Raw genomic sequence first — 18,961 nt, 5'->3', positions numbered from 1 at the left:
TTGTTCTATGAGATTGCCTTTGACAGCATGGGGTACGATTATCCCACTCGTCCTTTCCAGTCCTGAGTTTCCATAAAAGAATCTTTCTCTTCACATGCAGATCTTGGCAGTGGAAAAGACTAAATAATGACCACTGTCCTGTACAAGAGTATATCTTCTCTGCCAGGAAATAAATTTTCTGATAAGCATTCAATTCATACATTCTCTGTGAACAACACTTCGTTCTGCAATACCTTCTACAACGTATTTTGTTTTAATCAATTTGGCACTTGACCAAATTATAGCTGGAAAGATTATATACTCAATGCTGTTTCCCTACAACTTACCAAGACCACATTCATAAGTCCTAATTTAGCTCTAATAGATGAATGTTTACCTTCAGCAAACCTTCAGTGATAGCAATTTTACATGTTGCTTAAATATCGATTGGTCTCCTTGATTAAATCTTGAAGTTCAGTAAGTCTACGAAGGTCAGTTAAAAAAATACAAAGTAAAGTTTCAACTTTCCACAGATAAATTGAGCAGTCTCTGCTATACCAAGAAGTTCATTTGCCATTGATTAAAGCTTCTTCTACAGAAGATGTGACCATTAAGTCCATAAGCATTAACACATAATTATCCCAGGGATTGGGCTGATGTATGTTAATTACATCTGTGTGGTATCTTTAGTCAAATTTTGTAATGGGATGCTCTAGGCTTAATCATTCAACCCAGAATATGCTATGGAAGTATTAAGGGATTTCCTTTTTGGTTTTCTGTTAAGAGAAGGACAGACAATGATTCAGGGTGGGGTAGGGGTGAAGGGGAGAAAGACAGACAGGTAAAGCAGACTGTGTTTGTGTAAAAAAAAAAAAAAAAAAAAAAGTAAAATGAGGCCACCTTATTCTCACTTGAAAAATAACTTTTAAAATCAAAAAACTTCACTGGAAGAATATTTTACTGTAATTTCAAAGAAGGTGATTAAACTTAGAATTCAGATATTTCTCCATTTCAATATTCTAGACATATAATCTGTTTAAAGTGTAAGAAAAGTTCCACATTCTATATATATGAAAATAATTTGATAAACTAGGCTCAAGAAAGAACACATACATAGGCTTTATGAAAGTTCCTTTGTCCGATTTGATATTGGAGAACTGCCTGTTTACTGGTCCAAGACACTAGGTGACCCTGCTTGAGATGGGTGTTGGGACTAAATGATCTCAGGAAGTCCCTTCAAACCTCAACTGTTCTGTGATTCTGTAAAGCGGTCAGCATTCTTTACAGTATTTTACCTACCAGTATTTCAGATGTAGTACCAGAAAACAAGTTGAGCAACAATTTTCATATCTCTTTCCACTATACATTTTTATTCTTTTCACGTTTTTCATCTGTGCACAAGGGTGTTTTTTTGTTGTTGTTTTGTTAAATGTTATTAAATTTTATTAAATTAATTTTTAATTAAATTTTATTAAATTAAATTTAATAAATTTTGTTAATTTTATTAAATTTTATTAAATTCATGTGTAGCTCATTACCAGCAACAGTTTCTTGCTTCTCGACTATAACAGCAGAACTATTTCACACGTTCAAACTTGGCTTTCCTCAATTAATAAATTAGAAAAGCTTATGGTTTCCAGTAGCATGTGTTTGTATTGGGCAAAAGATCTTCTGAACAAATTTCTACTTTTCTGATCAGTTTACGGATTCAATGTTTGCACAAGTCCATTAACTCAGCCCACACATTCAATCCTTCTATGGTCTTTTTGTATCACAGACATTGGTGCTCATGATCACTTTGGGAAAAAGAGAATGTTTGAAGAACACTTATCAGAGTTAGGAGAGAAATTCTATGTAGTGACATATTTAAGTCACTGCATTTTGACTCCAGTGGAAAAATCTTTGTCAAAAAGTGGTAGGAGCATAAAACAGACTGTAAAAATTCATTCAGTGAATTTCTGTTTTGTGTGTGTGTATTTCTCCATCCCTTGGTACCAACAACTCCATGTAAACTTCAATAGTTTTGGTTAATTCTATGGAAAAATAAGGGATGCTAAGAGATTGTGTCATCATGCAAATGGAAGGTTTTATTGTTGCTGGTGGTGGTTTGCTGTTTCGCTGTTGCTTATCTTGACCTCTACACACACACGCTGGATTGTTATTTCAAAGGGACTATTGACTTTTTGACATTGGGCCCATGCTCAAAAGTTTTTCTGGATTCTGCAGTCCACCAGAAATTTAGACTTATTAAGACCATATTAAATGTGTACCTCTTTGTCTCCTATTCTCTGCAAGGCATCTCCCAGATGAAAGTAAAAACGTCCATCATCTGTGCCAGGGTCACCAGACTCCAGTCCTTCCTAAAATAATAATAAAACTAATAGTAACAATTGTAATAATACATATGTAAAAGAATACGTTTAAAAGAATTTTAATAGGACTTCCAACAGTGTTTACTTGGTCACCATATACAGTTTATCAACTCTATGCAAGAGACAGGCTGTGAAATTGGCTATAAAATATAACTACCATGGTAACTAGGAACTTAGGTTGAATGGATACAACATACGAGTAAAAAGCCACTGAGAAATTCTATCAGTTTGCCAAATCCCCCATTCACTCCAAGACAGAGGTGTATTCAAAGACTGATACTTGCCCCCAGACATATACACAAGCATTTTAGAAACTTGGATATTTTAAATTAAGCTTTTATTTGTAGTACTTCTCTCCAAACACTCAAACATATACATGCCCTCTCTAGATCTTTCAAGAACCTTAACTTTACAGCATACTGCTAGCCTCAAAAGAATTTGAGAATCATAGTTGTGTGCTTCAAGTTATCTGACTAATAAAACAGTTACTTGATATTTATGAATTGAAAAATATCAGTATTCAAGTTTGTTCCAATTTTTTGGCAGTGATAGAGCAATACAACACCAATGCTTAGCTTAAACTGCAATTTGTAATTAGAATGCTTCTAGCTTGGCACATTTTATACATTCTGATTATGTTTTTCTGCTGGTAAAAGATCTACTTTAAATGAGGGAAGAAAAATACCTTTAGATAGGGTATGCTCTCTGCTATCTTGTTTTCTGCCTTCAGGATGAAGCCATAATGTACTTTGGCAAAGCCATCATTTGGAGCCAGTCGTAGAACCTGTTTGAGTGCAAATTAATTAAATACTCATGTAAGAATCTATAAAAATTAACAAACCTGCGTACATACTACTATTTAGTGATGCAGTGAAATTTGCTTCCACACTGACACTCGGATAAATTATTAACTTGCCTGTACTTCTACTTTTCCGCTTATGTCTTTCTCCAGAATAACCTATTACAAGACAAACTTTGAAGTCTCATAAATAAAATTATTCCAACTGGAACCTCTGAATTGTATTATTTTCTTCTTGTCCCTACTTCTCTACCTCCTCTCTGAAGTTAGAACATACTAAGTTACAGAATTAACACCATTAATTAACATTTAGATCCCAGGTTTGCCCAATGTAAAAGAAGGCAGTTGCTCTTTGAACACGTCTACAGCACATTCATTGGAAGCATAGTGTAGCAACATACCTGAAATAGTTTAAAATTAGACAGGGTTATGTTGGTGGCAAACTAGTCTTGGCAACAGAGAATACATGATGCTGAGAAGCACAGTAGCTACTATTTAGAAACACACTGTGAAATAATGCTTGTATCGCGAGATGTGACTGTACAGACCCTGGGAATGTAAAGACCATTCTCAGCATGACAGTAAACTGAATCACTCTTTTGGAAGAGCTTAAATTTTCTTGGTCAAGACAAAACTATCAGAAGGTAATGTAAGGACAAATAGGGTACCTCAAGTGATTCAGTGTACTTTCACTTTTCCAGAAGGTGATGGGTAAATTATTCTTCTATAGTTGTGTGCTGCATTCTTTGACTAACGCTTACTGCGTTCAGTTAAGCTAAAAGATTTTGCACCCTGAATGTCTAGTTCAACATTTAGATAACATCTGAGATACAAACTAAATTAGATAACTTTGCAGAAAAGGCAAACCCATGAGCAAATAAGAAATCTGATGTTAGTTAGGCACAGATGGGAATTTCACGGAGACTGTGTAAAAGAAAGATTTCTGAGTACAGGGAAAGCTGTAGGAAAGGATCGCTGTATGGGGGTGTGTTTCAGGGAAAGGAAGTGTGTAGCTGGCTGGACTGAGTTCTGAAACATACTCCCAACAGTAACAGGATAATTTAAGTTCACCTGGTCTGCCTCAACCAAGGGGGAAATTACAGAATGTCTTGATCTACTTTCCAGCTCGACATTTTTATGGTGTGTGTGTGTGTGTGTGTGTGTGTGTGTGTGTATATATACACATATATATATGTGTATATATATATATATAAAACATATATACATATTCAGTATAATTTGTAGCTCCATGTGATGTCAATTACATGGTCAAGATCTGTTCCTAAACCTTCTCTCTCCTCAAAATAAGGATGGACAGTTTAATCAGGAGAGATCTTCAATTTGTGGGGATCAGCACAAGTGCCTGGGAACCAGTGGAGGTCATTCAGGGGCTGATACCTGCTGAGTGTCTAGCACAGCTACTAAATAAAAAACAAGGGACAGGAGCAATTTTTCCTGTCTAAATTCATTTCTGAAGCTACCAAACTTATGCCATGCATAAAATGTCTGCATACATTACAGCCATTTCCCTCTGCCTTTTCTAGTCACTGTCTAACCTAATTCTTCAATCAAAATAATTACAAGCAAACCCATAACAAGTCCTCTGGGCAAAATTCTCTGCTTTCTCAAACCTTATTACACACAGACTACATCTGAGCAAAAACAAGATCATCGCTATGTCAGTATAAATGCTGTGAGTTAAAAATAGCAGTATTTCACTTCCCCCCCTGAAAATAAGCTACTATGAAGGAACAATCATATTGAGAATCTGAAGTCTATAATACAGTACTTTATTAGCAAAAAATGAACTTGGCAATTCATCAGAAGGATAAGCTTGACCATTAATATGATACCACCATATGAATCTTATACATTTTGACTGAAGTATTTTGTGTAGAATCATTTTGATCCACAAATCTGTACCTGCAGGGTGAAATAAAAATGACTGACAGAAATATTTATTAACCATATAATTTCATTACATTTCCTTTAACTATAGGATAAAGCTATCTGATTAATTAAGACAGAATAGAATTTTCTATATTACAGTTCATTTAAACCATGCCGAGTTGCATTAAGGCAAGATCTACATTCAGAGCCCCTAAAGAGAACTGAAGAGAAACAATCAGCAGAAATTACACTGGAAGTATTTAATGTAAATTGTATTACTCTGTTGCTGTTGCTGCATGCAATATTAATTATGTTTAAAAATAAGTTTTACTAAAATGCTCATTGCCCATTAAATATTAATCATGAATATAGAAATTAACCTCTGGGGCTATCAATGGCTAATTAGCCATGGCAGAGTACTGTGTTTGTGTAGATATTTTTCTTCTGGTACCTGAGATAGTTCATTCAGAGCTGTCTTATGTGTGTCTATACACTGCTGCACTGAGGTCTTGCAGCCATGCATCTTCAATGCATCAATGCTCAGAAGAGCAGGCAAAAAAAAGTGCTAAGGTCACTTCACAGAGTCTTCTAACAAAGTTCTTTCCCACAGTGTTTTATCATAATCTGTAGATCTCTGAAAACAAAAATAGCGCTAAAATCTATGAGGACTACTATTAACATAACGTTTCCATATCTCTAAGCATAATGTTCAAAAAGAAAATATGTTAATACTTGGCAAAATTGAAATCCTCACCAGTTGGAAACCATTTTCAATTTCATGTTCAGCAGAAAGTCTGGCAAAGGCATACTAAAAAAGTGTATTTTGTATCAGTTAAATTATCCTATACTACAGCTGTAAGTACACAACTCTCTTGATCTGAAGTTCAGCATTTCATATACTTCACTTCTAAAGCTAAGAGAAAGAAAAGACTTTTGAAATAAAAAAATCATAACACTTCAGCTGCAAAGATAAACAAAGTGGGTAAAACAATTTTAAAATGATTTAATTGGTTCCCAGTATTTAAATCTGGCTATACAAAAATAAAAATAACCAAGCTGGCTATTAAATGTAAAGAAGAAAGTTTTCATTCATTAGGATTCCTTGGGCATCTATTCATCTATTGCATTTCTTAGAGATAACGTCAGCTAGTTAGTCTGGTTTGAAACAGTGATGTAATCCCAAAGTAAAACAGAGTGCCTGTGAAGAGTTTAGCCAGTTATCAATCTTGGAATGGTTTGGGTTGGGAAGGACCTTAAAGATCATTTAACTGTAGACCCCCTGCCATAGGCAGGAATGCCACGCACTAGATCAGATTGCCCAGGGCCTCATCCAATCTGGTCATGAACACCTCCAGGGACGGGGCATCCACAGCTCCTCTGGGCAACCTGTTCCAGTGCCTCACCATCCTCTGAGTGAAGAGTCTCCTCCTAATCTCTAATCTAATTCTCCCCTCTTTTAGTTTAAAGCCATTGTTAACCCATGCATAACATACAGACAACACTGAATTTAGACCAAAATGTTACAGCAGGAAACAAAGGAAGACATCAATACCTTTTACAGGAGAATCTAGCAGACTCACTGCAAATGGGAAATCTGGAGGCTACATCCTCCTGCACAGAAGTGTCCAACTGCTCTTTTTGCTCCTCAGGCAAGTTCCCAAGTACCACGTACAAAAGTTAGACAACAACAAAGAAAGGAATTGGAATCAGCAAGAAGCAGAGCCTATAGTTGAACATGAGGTATTTTCTCTTCAGGATGGGTCCTGAGCTCTGCTCTCTCTTCCTAAATGGCCATGGCCTTTGCGTTAAAAAATACTTGAATAAAGTGCATTAACATCCTTACAGCAGAAACCAGAACTGAGGATTCTTAAATACTGGAGGCATCTACTCTGCAGCACTGGGTTTAAGCTCTTGTCTGCGCTGTCTTCTGTTTCCTATCAGATGACTACTTTGTTCTATGCTTCTGAGAAGAAGGGCTAAATCACACTAAAAAAGTTTCCCAGGTTTTTCAAAAATCATGAGAAGAGGAAGATGTCTCCTGGAGGCCAGCAGAACAACTTTTCGTAGTTTACTGACACTTTATTGACTAGGCACAGGGCCTTGGCACCTATGGTAGGAGCTCCAAACCATATGTCAATCACTTTCTAATTAAGCATTGCAACAGCTGAGTGAAGCACTCAAGAGCAGACCATATGGTCCCTGAGCAATCTGCCCAAAATCACTTAAGCTTTTGGTATAACCAAGAATAAAAGCAGTTGCACATGAGATTCTGCCTGTTTCCTTGGCCATATTTCCTTTCACAAAATTCTTCATGTAAATTTATCTCTAATTACAACAAAGGAAAAAAAACACATTAATGTGTTAGAATTCATTCAGAGGAAAAGACAGAATATGGATAAAATCTGCACAATTTCTAAAGAGGTTACATCCAAATCCTTTTAAAAAATAATTATTTGTTGCTATTCTACAAGGGCAGAACATCACTGTGATCTATTTCATTGGCTAATGAACTGTAACACAGAGTAATTATACTGGACAAAATCTATGAAGCAAGTAAAACAATATATTGGAACCAGACCAGTTCTTATTTCGCATATCTATTCTTAATCAGAACAGCATACACTTTTTCTGAAGTATACCAAACTCAATACCAGTTATACAGCAAACTTATTACCTTCTTCCAATTATAAAAAATCCTGATTATTGATTTTAAGAAATTCTAACATCTACATTGTTTGCAGCAAAATACCGAAAAATTGCAAAGGAAAACCTTTCCCCAGAGGAGTTTTGTTTGTTTGTTTTTTACATTCCTTGCAGTTTGAGAAGCAGGTTTTGTTAATATAATCAATCTTTAAAAGACAACATTTCCAATCCTCAGAAAAAATTTGACAGCAGGCCAAAATTATTATGCAGAAGTGCACTACACAGGGACCTACAAAGTAGCCAAAATAAAGCAAACAGTATTCTGGAAACACCTGCAACTGTCAGATGAACTTGAGAAAAAATGGTATTATTAGGGTTTGGCTCCTGCTTCCAACCATGCAGCTAAATGTCCTACTTCCCTTTGAGAAACCATCTGAGATAAGAATCCCCTCAGACTTCCAGATGTGGGGAACTGAAAACTGGGCCTTTATTCTCAGGAGGTGGTACTAATCATGCTGACTTGTCCTCAGTCTACGTAACCAGTCAATTACAGAACTGCTCCTGTACTAAACAAACATTGGAACAAGTGTGCCAACATCAACAAGATAATCTCTGATCAGGTTCTGATAGCTTTTGTTCTACCAGTTACATCAAGTTCTGCATCTACTTTGAGAGTTTCCAGATGGTAATGGGGTTTTAACGCTTCCTGGCAGTGAACTTTTTTCCATGGTATAGAGGATAGCAATATAAATCCAACAAACCAGCCACATTATAAACATCATGAAAGGAAGCAACAACAAAAAAGAAAAGGAAAAAAAAAACATTTAGGTTGCCTATGATCCCAAAATAGCCACATGATACATAGCTATGAGAGTATTCAAACACTTTATTCACATGGATAAAGATGGTGTTCCTGTAGTTCCTGTAAAATGTTTCATAACTAAAGAAGTTAAAAGCAGGCAACCTTTAAAAGAAACGTATGAATGTAAATCATTTTTTTCCTCTGCTAAAATGGAAGCTCACCTCTTCATACACTTTCTTGGCATTGCTGTTGTCTCCTATCAAGAGGTAACCAACACCAAGGTCATTCTTGAATGACGTATCTCTGGGAAACAGGTGAACTAATTTCTGTAGAGTAACCAGGGAACTTCTCATGCGACCTAATTTGATTGAACAAGACTTCATTACAGCTATGGTTATGAGTAACAGTAGTAAGATGCACAACATCTAGAAAAACATAAACCAGCGCCAGGTGTTTCATTTTCACAAGAGATCACAAGGCAGAACTTGAGAAAAGACTTATGCAGATAGGAATATATTCATCTGCTTGGCTGTCACATGGGGTGTAGTCATACAAGGAATACTGTACGTAACCACTCAGAATGCATATCCTGCAGTGTTATGGTAGCCTCTAGTGGAGAACAGTTCACAGTGTAGCTGTAACAACATTATTTAAGCTTTGGCTGCTCTTTCGTATGTAGATGTCAAAGTGCTCAACAAAACCAGGTAAACATATCAAAACAAACTTAGTCTTAATTAACTTAAGTAATTAAACACATTTTAAAAATGATAAGTGACAATTACACTGAAATTAATCATGATTTACATGTTTAAAATTAAATACATGATTCATCAGCTTCCTAGATGAGGTATTACTGAACAACAAAATCAATATAAGTCGATATTAAAAGGCAGTACATAGGAACAGAACTCTTCTCCTGCTGAAATCTGCTGTGCTTTATGTTCTGATCAGCACTTCTTGCACATCACAGAACTGAGATCTAAAGTTTCAGATGGATTCATTACATTTCATTACCTCATTTTTAGAGTTCCAACTTCAGATTTTCACTCCCTGACAAACACACCTCCAATCTAGCTCATTTTTACTGGGTATTAACCACTTCTTAAAATGTGGCTTTTCAATCTATGGCTAGACATTCAAAACAAACATACTCAAAAACATTAGAAAGTGGCATTCAAGATGTCATGGTGGACATTCATTCTTTTGTCTCTGACACAAATTCATTGAAAGGTTTGTATTTTGGAGCTTTTATCAGTGATATTGTGATAAAACACTTGTGTGATCACCAGGACCAAGTTTTCCTATTTTTCTTTACAGGAAACTGCAATATAAATGCGAGATGTGAGAAGGTTTCCTAAACTGTCAACAGAAGGAAAACCTCATAAATTAAAACATTATCCCTCAATTTAATTCTGTTTTTCTCTATGGTTACTGTAAGTTTATCCTGGGTATGTTCACTTTGTGTACGTCATCAATTTCCCTGTGATTTTCCTCTGCTTCAGTAGAAAAAGAACATTTCCTTCTTTCTCTGTCAAGATATATATGTATATATATATATATATACACGTGTGTGTGTATATATATTTAACCATCTCCCATCATAGGTTTACATGACAACTAGCGCACTGCTGTCTACAGACACTGCTGTCATACAAGCTGTACACTAGTAAATTTTAAAAGATTTTAAAAAGATTTTTCATAAACATTTAGGAGATTAGAAACACAACTACTGAAAATTTAATGGAATTAGCTCTTTTAAGTCCTTAGTGATCTTCTGAAAGTCTTGCTCACAGAACTTCCACAAGTTTTACACCATCCTCATATCTTACCAAGAAATTGCTGCCTGTCAGCTTCTCGTTTCAAGCTCAGTTTTATCAGATCTGAAGGGACATTTGGCAGACTAACCACCTCATCATAGGTGTTGATGGCTTTTTGCAGTATCTCATTACTTCTCATTTTCTCAGCTAAGTCATCTTCAGACTAGAGAGAATCACAAAACTATTATTAGAACACATAATAATCTCTTGTTTTTAGAATAATTTAACTTTCTTTAAACACAAGCTATGCAATTGTTAGGTTATGGTAATCATTTTAAAATTCTATTTAATCTATACAACTTCTGACATACCAATGGAAAACTCATTCAGCTGAGCTTTGTGATAAAGTAAATTAGAAGCACCGCTGATTCTTGTTTCCTGCAAACAAGAATCCTTCCTAAAAGCATAAGAAAATTTGCACCTAAAACATACAGCATCATGCCCTGTGTTTACATTCACGCTCATTTTTGGTTAATATTTGCAGAAGTCACAATTTCTGCTTTTGAAAATAAATGAAGGAATCTGTTTCAATTATATGGAAGAAATGTAATTTGCTGCCTACAGATTATTTCTATACTAAGTCTTGTGCTGACAGAAGTACACAGAAAAACACACTAACAAGCTTTTTCATACATTCTTATATAAAGTCATTTACACTTTTTCTTAGAACAAACAACTAGGAATTGGCTTTACTCTTGCAGATGTTGATATAATATCTACCACATAACTCTTTCAGAACTTAAATTTGTTTACCAAGTTCAGGAGCAGACCAAAAGATATATCAGATTTCTACTGTGAAATCACAGCTTCAGTGATGTCAAATAGAACTACTAGTGATTTAACCTGTGGAATGTCATTTTTATAATTTGTTTCCACAATTGAAAAAAATGAGACTATATCTCAAACTGTAAATAGAAAAAGAATAGAAATTCTTACTTGTCAATTCACTGTTGTATCAATCACATCATTTAAACAACTTTAACTGCATTAGGTCTAATAAGTAGTTAATATCTGGAATCTTTTTGAACTTTATCCACTACTTTTTTTTTCCGCTCAAGCTATTTTGAAACTGAATATGAACAATATTAAACAATATTGTTACACAGCCAACAGTTGATCAGTTGGTTTCACAGATAAACTCTTCCCCTTTTTTTTTTTTTTTGAGTTTACTTATTTTTCTGATGTATATTCAGTAGGAAATTTGATTTTCCCTTTTTTTTTTTTTTGAGAGAGAGAATTGCAGGGTAAAGAATAGTAAAAGATAAATAAGAAAGAGGCAAAAATTGTCACTGTAAAATCTGATTAAATTCACCAATATAGATGTTGTAAATCACTAAGAGACTTAAGATCTATCTATTGTTCTTTTCAGCTCTAAAGATATTAACTATTTCTGCAGAATATTTTCCATCTGGCCTAAGTGTAGGTCCAGAAATCAAATTAGAAAGTACTCAAAGTTTTGAAGAACACTTCTAATTATGCAATCCTTTGCAGTTTTGGGGGAAAAACAGTTGCCTTTTAAAGTTATTAAAACATGGAGAAAAATGAATCCTTGTGCCTTATTATAATTAGAATCAATAAAATTAGCATATAACATTGGCTCATGGTTCACAGAAAAGGGGAAGTACATACAAGTGGTAAATTCCTGGGCTTTACTGTTATACTTCCTGCAGTTTTACCTTTACGTAGTAATGAGAGAGAAATTTGATGTGTTGCATGAGTATAAATACCCATTTAAAAGTAATACTGTTATGATGTAAATCCTAAGAATAATCCATCTGTCAGTGAAGCCCATAATTTTCTCATTCTTGTCAAACAGCTTCATCTTACACATACTGAATTCATAAAGATTGACATTGGTCATGTCAATACAAGTAGCCAGTAAAAAGACTTTCAGTAAAGAGACTGAAAATATATTCTCTTAGATATAATGAGTCATAAAAAATATAAACTAGTAAAAGTAAAAACAGAGTTAAGTCCATTACATATTGTATTGAGTTTGTGTGGCAAGGTTTTGGTAGCAGGGGGGCTGCAGGGGTGGCCTCTGTGAGCAGCGCCCAGCAACTGTCCCATTTCAGATCAGAGCCAGCCCCAGATAGCTCCAAAAGGGACCTGCCACTGGCCAGAGCTGAGCCAGGGAGCAATGCTGGCTGGGCCTCTGGGAGGGCAAATCTAAGGAAAGGGAAAAAAAAAAAATCACTGAACAACAGCATTGACAGAATGAGGAGCAGCCCTGCAGACCCCAGGTCAGTGCAGCAGGAGGGCAGGAGGTGCTCCAGGCAGGCAGCAGCAGATCCCCTGTGGCCTGTGGAGAGGCCCCTGGTGGAGCAGGCTGTCCCCCTGCAGCCCATGGGTCCCACATGGAGCAGATCTCCACGCTGCAGCCCCCCGTGGGTGGAGGAGCCCCCGGTGGAGCAGGTGGATGTGGTGGGAGCTGCTACCTTTGAGGAACCCATGCTGGGGCAATCTGTTTCTGAAGGTTGGACCCCATGTTACAGACCCAAATTTGGAGCAGTTCTTGAAGAGCTGCTGCCTGTGGGCAGCCCCCGCAGGCTGAGTTTGGGAAGGACGGCATCCCGTGGGAGGGACCGCACGTGGAGCAGGGACAGAGAGGGACCGTGAAGGCGAGGCAGAGACACCCTCAGGGACTGACTGCAGCCCCCATTCCCCGGTGCTGCTCAGGCAGAGGACAAAGAGGGTGGGTGGGGGCAAGGTACTTTTAGCTTGCTTTTAGGTTCTCACTGTTCTAGCCTGTTAGCAATAGGCAACAAACTATAATAATCTCCCTATGCTGAGTCTGTTTAGCCTGTGATGGTACTTAGTGTGCGATCTCCCTGACATTACTTCAACTCATGAGCCCTTTTTCATCATGTTTTCTCTCCCTGTTAATTTGAGGAGGTGGAGTGAGAGAGCACTGTGGTGGAGATTAGCTAGCCATCAGGATGAAGCTGCCACACATGTACAAACCTAAGTTGTCTCCTACTAAACAGGTAAATTGCTTAGCAGATCCCTCAGAGTATTTAAGTATTTGGTCTACTGTGTATCAAGTGCTTGTGTAACAGTTTCTTTGGATAATCGTGGCTTGGTTTTAGCTTGATTATTATTAACCAAATGAAAACTGGTTGTGACTGCAGTTTGAGTACCTCATTAATTGTGTAACAGCACAATTCCCTTCAACTATGAGGGTTTCACTTAGCTCATCTTGATTAACGTGTTCAAGCAGTCTTTTATTACATGTATTCCATTGGGATTATCCTGCTATTTATGAAAATATGATTATTCTCCAATAAGACATCCATCCCAGCGTGGCTCAAAAAAATATATATTATGAATACAGAGCTTATTTTACAATGTTTTTTGGTTTTGCTGTTATTTTGGTTTTAAGACGTTCTTTGAGGCGAGGGGGACACACATGATGGCAGAACATGAAACAGAACTTCCTCCACAATAAAAAGCTAATTTAGCCTCCTTGCCTACAAACTTCTGTTCTTTATCCTTTATATATCCTTTAACATGCTCTATAAGAACTTCAAATCCCCTTCACTATTCCCATTAATGAAAAAGCAGCACTTAGTCCAGAGCTGTTTGGACTGTTGACAACAAAGTTATACCTGTTGTTCCTGCAGTGGGACATTAGCTGGTATTTCTCTCTTACCATTCATCAGTTATCATGACATTTATAGAATATATCTTATTTTTGTGTTATTGATTATACTTCCCACTAAAGTTAAACAAAACTTTCTGAAGTAACTGGGGAAGGACAGAGCACTGAAACAGATGCAATTTGACTGATCATGTCATTTTTTTTTTCCTTAGGAAATGTCCATGAAATTATAAACAAAGTCTGGAGTCTAGAGCTCTATTGTTAAAAAAAAGTTAATGTTTGCTTGTTTTTAAAACACTTATGGCTTGCAATTTTTTTATTTATGTACCTGTGCTTTTCCATATCTTGCTCGAGGACTTTCTGGATATTGATTCACCAGTGCTTCAAAGGCCTTTAGAGCTTCTTCAATCTTTCCCTGGAAGGTAGAGAGTTTTATCAGCATTTATATCTAATTAAAATGCTGTAGGATGCATAGCCTAATAACAAATTAGTTTCTCCAAATGAAATAAGTAAATAAGTAAATAAGTAAATAAGTAAATAAAGACTAAGGATCAACAGTTTTCACTCACATTTTTGTTGGGATTACCTTGTTTAAAACAAATCACTGCCATTACTTCTAAAGCAATAATATTCAATTACCAAGGTCAAAGCTAGTAATTTTTGTTTTGCTTTACTCACTTTCCCTTTGCTGACTGCAAAGAATGTTGAGAAGACAATAATTATCTATACTAAAACATAAAAATTATATGGATAATAACAGAATCCAAATTGAATTTAACATACAGAATAAAAAGAAAGTTCTATACATAGGTAGAAATTTCATCTCTGCATACCTCATATGACCAGCTGTTTTGTAACTGTGGTTCTATGGGAAATGGGAGACCCATCTATAGTGTATGGATGTTTCCGCTGAATGTTTTGAGCAAGTATGTCCCTCAGGACTTCACATGTGCTCTGTATCTCTTCCCCGTCCCACACAAAGTCTGCAACCATTCTCACGAATGGTGCTGACTAGCAAGCAATGATGGAAGTTGAGAAGAACCAGCTGCACTGTTAAAGAGCAACTGCCGGCAAAATTTGGCATCAGATCTTGCTGCTGCATCCAAATCTTACAGCTTTATAAATATGAGTGGATTATTATACACAACTGTCCTGCTATCTTCAAATAGTACATATGTCTGATTTGTTATTAAATGTATCCTGCTGCATACAAGACAAAGTGTGATTGTTTGCATCTCACCATGAGGCAAAAACAGGAAAACACTCAGCTGACTGATACCATAGGCTCACCAGAATTTTCTGTCATGTCTTTAGTCAACTAATTGTCTAAGTAACAATAAGCATGTAAATGCTTTTCATTTTCGTATTCCAACATGTGAACAAGGTTCCCAGTGAAGAGCAGCAGTAGAAGCAGCCTGAGGCTGGTTCCCTCTGAATAGTAGCCCCACCATAGACTTACAGCCCCACAGGGGCTGCATGGATGGCAAAGCAAATCAAAATCTGCAGTCAGTCTTCTGAAAAATCAAGAATCATCTTACATCTGCAGTGATTAAGATGCCTTTTTTTTTTTTTTTTAAATGTACTGTGCTGTAAGTGGAGTTTCTCATTGTTCTGTCATCTCAAATTCAGAATAGAACTAAGACCTGTAGTTGTTCTCCACATGTTTTACATTTTTTTTTCATTGTCAAGTTATAAAATTTAAAACTACCAAAATTGATTGACTAATGTTAAGGTCTTACTGCCACTGGTGAGAAGCAGGAACATCTGCTTCATGCTCTATGCTTCTGTATGGCAGCAGAGACACTGCTAGGATGCATGTGGGAACTCCAGCAGAAACAACACGTAATACAAAGATTTCACCTAATACTCATGAATCACATGAATTCATACTGAAAGACCCATATTAACATGCTTATGTTATCTAAGTACTCTGATAAAAGTACACTTCAGTACTGAAATGGAAAGCAATAGGACAGATCTAGCCCTGTTCCATGTGATTAATTTAATCGCTTTTGTTGAATTCATATAATCAAAGAAGTGAGTGCAAACACATGAATAGACAAATACAATTTAAAAAAGAAAACTATCCAACAGAAGTTAAACTTGGAGCACAAACATGCACTAAACACTTAATTTTTAAAAGTTAATTTCACAAAAAGTAATCTAAAAGTAATTCTCCATTTTTCTAAGCTAACTTTTATTAATTTATATTCACTATTTACATCCTGAATAAAACATTCAAAACTTACTTTCTTACGTAATTTTTCTGCAGCGTCTAGTTCAGCTTTAATGGTCTTATCAAACTTGTTCAAGAGCTTTGGCTTCTTTTTCTTTTTAGCTAGAAGAAATTTAAAAATACACAGTTCATTACTTCTTTCATATTTCACAGCAATTATTTAGAGTAGCTTTAACTAGAGATTAGTACTGGAAAAGTGCATGTCTTCAAATGAGTCAGTTTCAAAACACACTGAAAAGAAATTAATTTCTTACTTATTACAATCACAAAATCCTGTATGAAAAAGTAATCATCAGTCATTCAGACTGAATAACTTTGCAGTCAAGTTTTTGAATAAGTATTTGTCATCTTACACAGTCAAAATTTTTTCCAAATGGTTGTTTGACATGGAGAACAGAGAAAACTATGTTATTTTTCCACATTTGTATGGTGTTACAAAAAATAACATTATCAGGACTTGATAATCATTTCTTAAGTTTTGCCTATATATATATATATTTATATTTATTTATCTATCTATTACTGCAACTAAAACAATTAAAGCAATTAAAATAGTTGACAGAAATCAGAATTACTCAGGACAGAAGCAACACAAAAAGTCAAGCCGTCCAACCTACTGCTGAAAACTAGTTCAACACTGAAATGGTTGATCAAGACCTCTTCAAATGATCAGTTTTCCATAGCTCAGCAAGCTACTCCACATTAGCAGAACCATAACAGTATGTGGCAAACCAATCCCGAAGAAAATTGTGTAAAGTAAATTGCATTTGAAGCAAATTGAAGTAAATCGTGTCAATTTAAGCAGCTATTTACTTCAGCAAAGCTTGCACTTAATGTCTGGTTGGTTGCATTAAGTATACTAGATGTAAGAAAAATGTAGGTATACCTATAAAGGATATGACAGCAGATAACCACTTTTCTTCCCATTTGCTATAGTGAAACTTTGCTTTTGTACTTCGTTAAAAATATTTTTTTTTTCCTGACACAAGGGAAGTATTCTCTGACACAAGTAACTACTAGTTTTTGAATATTTGTAATTAGTAGCACGTATTTCTGTTTAAATTATGCTTTTTTATCCTCTCTGAAAAATGTTATTAATTGCATGAAAAGATGTAATTTATTATCTTCATAGGAGTTTAAACATGGAATGTCATAACTGGTACATGTGAAACTGAAACCAAACACCATACAAATTAACATCACAAAATTGCTGTAATGCAAGTATTTTGGACATCCACTACAAAGTATTATAACTAGACATATTTTATTCTTCTTCCTAAATCTTCACGTGCACTGCTCAGGGCTGAGAACAGCCACATGCTGCTGGAAGCTGTGCTCATGATTCAGTAAGTGACACTTCCTCTACAAGACTGATTCTACGCTGAGCTTTAAACAGACAAATCGTTTCATCTACACAAAAAAACTCGGACAAAGATTAAGGCTTTCGTTAGTGCTAAACCAATACTAGCCCATCCTAAGCATTAGAGAGACTCACGAGTCTGAACTGCTTCTGTATGACTTCAAAAAAAAACGTGATGACCACCTTTGGTTCTTTTTATGTAAGACTTCCACTGTCATGCTCAGCACTGAGCTCAGTTTGCGGGTAAGTTACAATTTTGCATTGAAAGAGTTTTTCTTGCATTACCTCTATATTTGTGCATACCAATGCTGCACAATAGTTCAGATACTTCTGCTTTTCAGAGGCAGGTGAAAAAAAATAAAGCAATATTGAAGTAATCCTACTGAATTTCATTTATTCACAAAGTTTGCATGAAGCTTTAAAGATAAAATGTTTTAGGATCTATAAAGGAAAGGTGCTAAAGCAGCACTGCATTAGGATTGTTTTATCCTTGTTGATCCTTGTTATAATAGAAGCGACTGTAAATTTACAAGGCATTAGCTACCAAGAAGGTAAGAAAGAAAAAATGAAGTACAGGAATTTACTCCTTTTTCAGAATAAACCATCAAATAGTATGCTTTAAAGCACTTATTTTCCTCCCCTAAACACTTCAGCATTTCATTGTACTCTAAGACTTTGAAATTGAGCATTTCTACTAAGGCACAGAATAATGTACTTAAGGAATGCAGTTATCATGGAATCAAATTGACTGAAGAGATTTTACTTTACTCTTTTTCTTTTTCCAAACAAAGTTTCTGGAAAGTACCTTCCAAATGCACACTGAAATGTGTATATTAGAACTCTGTGCTAGTGAACATAGATGAACACTGAATAAAATGCACTGTTGTTTAGTATAGTACTATCAATTGAGATAATACAGATGATTTTCATGTCTTCTGTTCATTCCACAATGCAGTAGAAATGCATTTTAGACTGTGGCTGCTATTTCTTACTTAATATTAACCACTTGAAAGAAAAGTGACGGATTCATTGCATTTTCATGCAGCTAAAGATAGCAACAACTAAGGAGCATGACATTATTTTGTTTCAAGTACTCATACCCCTTGAATCCCCCAGAACTCATAGAACCAGCTCTCATCATGAGAACAAGGATTCTTCCACCCCAGGACCTTGAGCACAGAGTGACTAACAGGCATGATCAGAAGTTGCTGATGATAACATTAGGCCAGAAAAAAAAATATCTAAAAATGTTCCACCTCATTTTACTGAAATGAGAAACTATTACTCATTCAACCATTGCTTACTGCGTGGCTTTCTCAAAAGTATCTGTGAGTGAACCTGGGAGTACCAGCCCCAAAAGCCAATAAAAGCAAGCCTCCCTAAGGGCTTTTTAGCATCTTTGAACTCAAACAACCCAAGTGAAACTGCGTTCTGTTGTTAGCAGGAAAACTGAGACATGCCA

At 35.8% G+C, this 18,961-nt stretch overlaps 1 protein-coding gene across 16 annotated transcripts in view; it reads right to left on the bottom strand.

Annotated features, from left to right (window-relative positions):
• The window catches only part of ASPH (aspartate beta-hydroxylase), a 114,438-nt gene that overhangs the window by 23,881 nt on the left and 71,596 nt on the right, over positions 1–18,961 (bottom strand). For all 16 annotated transcript variants that reach the window (XM_038175366.2, XM_038175370.2, XM_038175360.2 and 13 more), the window contains 6 exons: positions 16,153–16,241; positions 14,232–14,318; positions 10,315–10,465; positions 8,707–8,843; positions 3,037–3,135; positions 2,250–2,339 (listed from right to left, as the gene is read on the bottom strand). In XM_038175366.2, the coding sequence (XP_038031294.2) occupies positions 2,250–2,339; positions 3,037–3,135; positions 8,707–8,843; positions 10,315–10,465; positions 14,232–14,318; positions 16,153–16,241 (653 nt within the window). The remainder of the gene's footprint in view (positions 1–2,249; positions 2,340–3,036; positions 3,136–8,706; positions 8,844–10,314; positions 10,466–14,231; positions 14,319–16,152; positions 16,242–18,961) is intronic.

Source organism: Anas platyrhynchos, chromosome 2 (genome assembly GCF_047663525.1).
Source record: "Anas platyrhynchos isolate ZD024472 breed Pekin duck chromosome 2, IASCAAS_PekinDuck_T2T, whole genome shotgun sequence".
Taxonomy (NCBI): domain Eukaryota; kingdom Metazoa; phylum Chordata; class Aves; order Anseriformes; family Anatidae; genus Anas; species Anas platyrhynchos.
Note: the sequence above shows the minus strand (reverse complement) of the source record. Positions and strands in the feature narration are given on the sequence as shown.